This window comes from Diorhabda sublineata, chromosome 7 (genome assembly GCF_026230105.1).
Source record: "Diorhabda sublineata isolate icDioSubl1.1 chromosome 7, icDioSubl1.1, whole genome shotgun sequence".
NCBI classification, from domain to species: Eukaryota; Metazoa; Arthropoda; class Insecta; order Coleoptera; family Chrysomelidae; genus Diorhabda; species Diorhabda sublineata.
In genome coordinates, this window is record NC_079480.1 from 18,171,544 (window position 1) to 18,177,895 (window position 6,352).

Genomic DNA, 6,352 nt, shown 5'->3' on the forward strand with positions numbered 1-6,352 from the left:
TTCTACAGTATCGTTTCTAAAAAAAAAGTTAATTGGAAAATAAACTGGATGTCTTGAGAAACACAACATACTACAATGCTTGTCTTCCCGATGTCGTTGAACAAAGTTCTGCAGCAATCCCTCTATGGCAGAAAAATAAGCCAGCTATTATACATCCTAGCTTTCATTCTCTGAACAGAGTATGATGGTAAGTCTGTCTTATCAAGGCACTTGAAGATAACTCAGATGCCAACTGCACCACAAACCATCTCCTCAAAAACTTTCACCTTCTACGAATCCCACGTTGATCATCGGTAGCACACATTAATAATATAGCCGATGAAAGGGAATATTACAGCTGTAACTGTCTACCTGAATTCTGCGAAGAACCGTTTATTGATCTGGCCTTCGGTTCTTTTCATTTTATTATCTTTTTTTCTTCTGTTGATCTACATGTTACTCTACCATTCTTAATCCATCACAAATCGAGCCCTACAGGTGCATCTTTGTTATATCAGTGTCCACCCTAATACATCTCTTACTTCACATCTCTTACTACAAATCTCAAAAAACCCATGAAACCGGATTTCAAGCGGTTTGTGTGATAACGATAGTAGGATGAAAATTTTGTGGGAAATACAGGGTGTGTCTAAATTCATGAGAGAAAATTCAGGAGGTGATGAAATTAAAATGGGTATTTCCTATAACATCCCATCCCTTTCCAATATATAACCCTTGAAAATGGTGATTATAATTGAGTTTTCATTTTTTTCTAAGATTTCAAGGCTGGAAACTTGAAATTCTGTAATTTTTGTGTACTAGCAAAGGACAAATTACGAACTTTTTTTTCTTATTTTTGTGATAAATTGGATTTGGCATTTGGGAATTGTTGGATTTAACAACAGTCACTATATTTCATATCAAACCTTTTTTTTTAGATGAATTTCAATGGAATAAAATGATAACTGAAAATACTTGTTGTATATAAAAATATTTTTCATATTATTCATTTGTAACATGCATTCGGTTTGTAACGTTTTTCTTCAAACATCTTAAATATTCCTTTGCTCACGTATTGTGACAAAATAGTCACTTCGAATTTATTTATTCTAATTTCGAGTTTTTCAAAAAATTAATTTATCCCGAATGGCATATTACAAATTTTTCCCCAAAACCAACAGTACAGAGCGAAAAACAAAAATAAACAATATAATTCATAATTTTCAGTAGCTACGAAAATTACAGAATTTGAAGTTTATTGCATTATAAAAATTTTAGAAAAAAGAAATAAGCTTCATTCTAGTCAACACCTAGGTGACAAATTGGTGGGTTGAAGAAATTTTTTTAATTTCATACCAGCAATTGCCTCCTAAATTTCCTCGTATGAATTTAGAAATAGTACGAAAAAATCCGTATAATAGGGCTTCGATATTTGAAGAGTAAATAAAAATTGCTTTTCCTGATTTCCAATTTTTGTACTCTCCATCGTTAATTTTTGTCAGACTCATTATCATGAGAATGTGTGCTAACTTCAAGTGGGTTACATCACTTTTTCACCTTAAATTCTAACTTTACTATTACAAGTTTTTGTAATCATTACTTTTCTTAGCATGTGATTTATTTACATTAAAAACATAAGCTACGAGTTTTTTATTTAAAATGTGCTATTCCTTAGCATTTTTAGAGTTTGTCTGATAATCATTCTCAATAATTTATACTTGTTAGAACTATTAATCACATTTCAATCTTGAGAAAAGCCAATAGTTCCATTTAACTTAATTTTTTCCAGAAACAATCGTTATTCTATCATAGTATTAAATTTTTGTCTCGAGATTATATTCCAGTTAATTATAGAAAGACACCCATCTCATGTAAAAGTTCCAGGGCCAATTATAAGTTTGGCAAACAATTGCGGAAAAGGCCTAGTAGAAAGTGAACTTCTTCACAAATCGAAATCAACTTTTTGTTTTTATAAATAGTATATTATATGATATAGGAACAATTCCAATGAAAAAATTGAAGATTCTGGTTACATTAATATATGATATTTCGGGATGACTAATTCTATACATTGGTTAAATAAACAGATTCCTTTCGTTCAAAAATAGGACATCAGTGAAACGAAGTATTCGCTCGTTAATAAACATAATTAGGAATAAGACGTATTTGTTCCAAAAGCTATCCAAATAATTAACTGTATATTTGTTCTGCTCCACTCATATCATTAATTCAACATAAATTCGTGAGAAACATTCGACTAGTATTAGTTAAACTTAGAAATTCCAGAACTAGCTTTGAAAAAATCAATTTAAGGATTTGTATTGCACCCTGTATAATTTTTAATATAATAATGCAATAAATGATTTTCAGATTACAAAAGTAACCAATGGAAAGGACATGTACGACAATGTCATACTTTTATTCAATTTTTAGTAAACGATCAAATCTTAAATAAATTATAACATAATTTTGTATGTATGTGTATATTTAACTATATATTTACCATCATTATACTGTATTATCTGAGAGCAAAATCAATTGTTTTTCAATTTTATATTTAGTCAAAAATTTGAGCATAATTTTCGATATATAATAAATTTTAAAATCAAGATTCTTGTTGAACGTTTGATATTTCTTTATATCCATTATCAATATTTTTATTATCATCCATTATTTATGTGTACAACAATTAATATTTCTTCTGCTTGTATCTAGGTTACATTTATACGATCAAGTTCACAAAATGGTTCCCTAGGCCAGCCCTGTCTACAATGGAATTTCAAAAATTCGGCGAACTCTAGTTTTATGTTTAATTGCATTTAATTTTGTTAGTAACAGGCGCTTTATTTACAGTATTACTTCTAAATGATTTCTAGGAGGGTCTATTTATTTATTTCTTTTGATTATTGTTTAAACGCAGTTAGTTTTGAGTAAAAAGCCGCAGTGGAAAAATTGATTTAGTAATAATAATCGCAGAAATTATATAAGTAATATTTATAACTATCATAAGTTAACTGTATTGTATGATGTGTAGATGAATCAACAACGTAGGAGACATTTTATGTTATTCTTGCAGCTCTCAAGACTGCTGGTATCGATATTTGGAAGAATATTTTTCAAAAATCCTTGGCTCCAACAACACTCCTGACTGAACACCAATTAGTGGCGTCTTTCGATTCTGTCAGTTAATATTCTAGAGTCTCTTTGCACCCATAATACTGCTTGCGTTGCGATGTTAGCACTGAATGATATGAAAAAAGGAAAAAGAAACATATTCCAAAAGTTTCTCTGACTTTACCGGCAGCTTTAATTGAAGAGTCATCAGTGACTTCCCTCAGTTTCACTAATACCGATTTTAAAGTCGTCTTTCAGCCCTATGACTGCTCGCATCATTATGACAGCAGTAAAAACGGAAATCTTTTTTTTAAATTTGTTTACTTATACGCGGTCACGGGTGGTACACTGCTAACTTAATTGAAAGTTCTCATTTTTGGTCCACCTATCACACCACCAAATATCTTTTTTCAGCACTAAATTTTGATATTTTGATCCATAAAACGAGTTATTCTGCCAAATTGACATTTCTAGATTTAGAGACGTTTTGATACTTAAATGTAAGTTTTGGACTACAGAATAGCCGACAAAATTTTCTGTGATGATAATAGTAGAGCTGCTTTTAGATAATATCAAAGGAGATTTCTTGATTGTTGGAAAATTTTGACCACCGAGCCGTTTGTTCAAGTTTGGGAACAAGAAATAATCCGAGGGGGCTAAGTCTGGCGAATATCAAACTTTCTTCTAAGCCAAATGTGGGCGTTTTAGCTTGATTTCTTCACTCTCTGTAATAAGTTCCCATAATACTCGTCGTTGATAGTTTTTCCTTTTTTCGAGATAGTTCTTGAAAATTATCCCACGCGCATCCCAAAAAAACCACACCATGACTTTGCCTGCAGATGTAACGGCCTTTTCCTCCTTTGAAACTGGTTTTCCCTTCTCAATCCATTGTATTGATTGTTTTTTGTTTCGGGTGTGAGCACGGCTTTAGTTCTAAGAAATATTTCTCAATACACGAGGGAAACATCTTCACGACACTGTTTTTATTCCATTGTGAGCAAACGCGGCACCTATCTTATACACAGTTTTCTCATGTCCAAATTTTTCTAGTTAATATGCGATATACCGCACTTTTTGAAATGCTTACTATGTCTGCTAGCTCACGCCTTTTCAGTCGACGATCATCTAGTACCGCTTTCATCAACAGTTCTGTTACCTGCTGGTCTTCGCAGGTGGTACATATTTGCTTAAACTCTGCTACCCAATATTTTACAGTTGAAAATGCAGGATCAGTTTCACATTCACTGAAAACGTTCACTATTGGTTGCTACCAAATAAATACTAAACAAACGTCTTCAAACTTGACACATATGATGTATATATTATGTACGTTCTAATGCAGTGGTATTTTTCAAGCAACTACCGTTATCTCCAGGTCAGACAAGGTACTTCTGGGACAATTCTCGTAAATAACTCTCGCAATTCACATGAGTTAACAGAAAAAGTCTTCATGATATTAGAGAATGTCGTTTCCAGTCAATATTCTCGCTTAGTATGTGGATTGGTGTCATAAATGATCAATTAGTAAATCCTCACTTTTTTGCTGGTCTATTTGGGCTTTCTACAAAATATCTTGCCGAATTTGCTTGTTAACGTGAGCATTGTTTTTTTGTACTAGATATAAATATAATTAGAATTTCATTTTTCATACAAACATGTATTTTCCTCGAATTTTGTTATTATAATATTAATTTTTCGACAAACATCTTGCCAATTTTTTGAATCAATTATATTTCAAAACATCAATATATCAAAAAATGTTGACTCAAGTATTTGGAACAGACACAGTTGCAAATTTCCAAAAATCGTTAATTTAGAAACTAATAATTCCAACATTTTTTAATTAGTCAATTTGGCAACTTTTTTTTGATGAAATGTGTGAATGGAATTTTGAAAATATCAAATTTCTCATCTAAAATATAGTTTTTGAAAATTCAAGACATTCCAGTATGTATTCAAACTTTTACCAAGACAAACATAGAAATGATTTATATTAAAAGATTTGAATTTAAAAAAATCACAGATTAAAAACACGGATAGATAAACGATCGATAAAGTAAAAATTTAATGTTAGTTACCAAAAAATTAATGTTACTCAAGGTTACTATGAATAAAACAAACCCCACTTACCAATTTTATAATTTTCTGCGTGTATGTCACTTATATGTAGAACTAGTACATTTACCAGTAGAAATGTTTTTATCAAGAAAATCATCACGAAATTGGCACAGTATTTGAGGGCATGTTTGACTTCCTCTCTAGCAAAAGTTTTGTCTCTGGATACTTAAAACATAGTTGCCGCACTTACTTCACAAAAATCCTAACAATCCTATACTGTTTTTCATAATCATTTATTTTTATTGTACGAGGATTGAATAAGAAAACTTTAAAAAATAGAAAGATGGATTATGAAAATATGAATTGATAGAATAGATAACGTGAAGTTTTTCACGAGCTGGATTTTAGGTAATTTTCTTTAACAATTTACCCATAACTACATAGATGCGACGTTCGGGGCTCTCTCGCAAGTAACTGCACATATTGCTACATAAACTGTAAGCCAAAGTAATCCTCGAATTATTAAGACGTACCTCATGAGTATTTACTCAAGACAAATCAATTTCATGATGACAAATAGTCCAGTTAAATTAGACTTTTGTCAAAAGAAAATTGATCTGCGTATGTCAGATGCCAATATAGAGCTACTGTGAAAAATAAAGGTCAGTTTTTTTATATCTCCGTATAAGGGCTCAAAATATGGTTTCTATTATTTTGAAAACAAAACTGATGCTCTGATGAATTTTAATGTAGTGTAAAATTTCTAGTATACAAAAAACCTACGAAACTAGAGGTTGTTTAGGCTAAATTTGAATTTTTGAATTTTTTGCAATAAACAGTTATTATTATTATCAATTGAATTTTTGCAAGTTCCGATAGGTTTCCTCAAGACAAATAAAATGATTTCAAATTTTCGATAAATTGATTATTAATTTCGAAAATCCATTTTTCAACTAATAACATGTTTCTTTGAAAATGAATAGTGCAGGAATTAGATCGGTCATATCGATTAGGTTATTATCTTCTTGACGATTTTTATTTCAACTGCTTTCACTGGTTTAAAGATATGAAAATTTTTTTTTTAAAATCATCTGTTTTCAAGCCAATTTGACTGGACTAGAAGCCAAATCTTTCGAGTGTCTGTCAAAATTTCAATCCCTTATTTATTTATATAAAACACTTCCAAGAAAGGAGAAGAATA

The 6,352-nt window shown here is 30.8% G+C and overlaps 1 protein-coding gene across 2 annotated transcripts in view; it reads right to left on the reverse strand.

The window, feature by feature from the left end:
- Positions 1 to 5,553, reverse strand: part of LOC130446389 (glutamate receptor ionotropic, kainate 2-like) — a 31,410-nt gene extending 25,857 nt beyond the window's left edge. For both annotated transcript variants that reach the window (XM_056782621.1, XM_056782622.1), the window contains exon 1: positions 5,224 to 5,553. In XM_056782621.1, coding sequence (XP_056638599.1) covers positions 5,224 to 5,308 — 85 coding nt within the window. In that variant the 5' untranslated portion in view covers positions 5,309 to 5,553. The remainder of the gene's footprint in view (positions 1 to 5,223) is intronic.
- Positions 5,554 to 6,352: the final 799 nt, after the last annotated feature.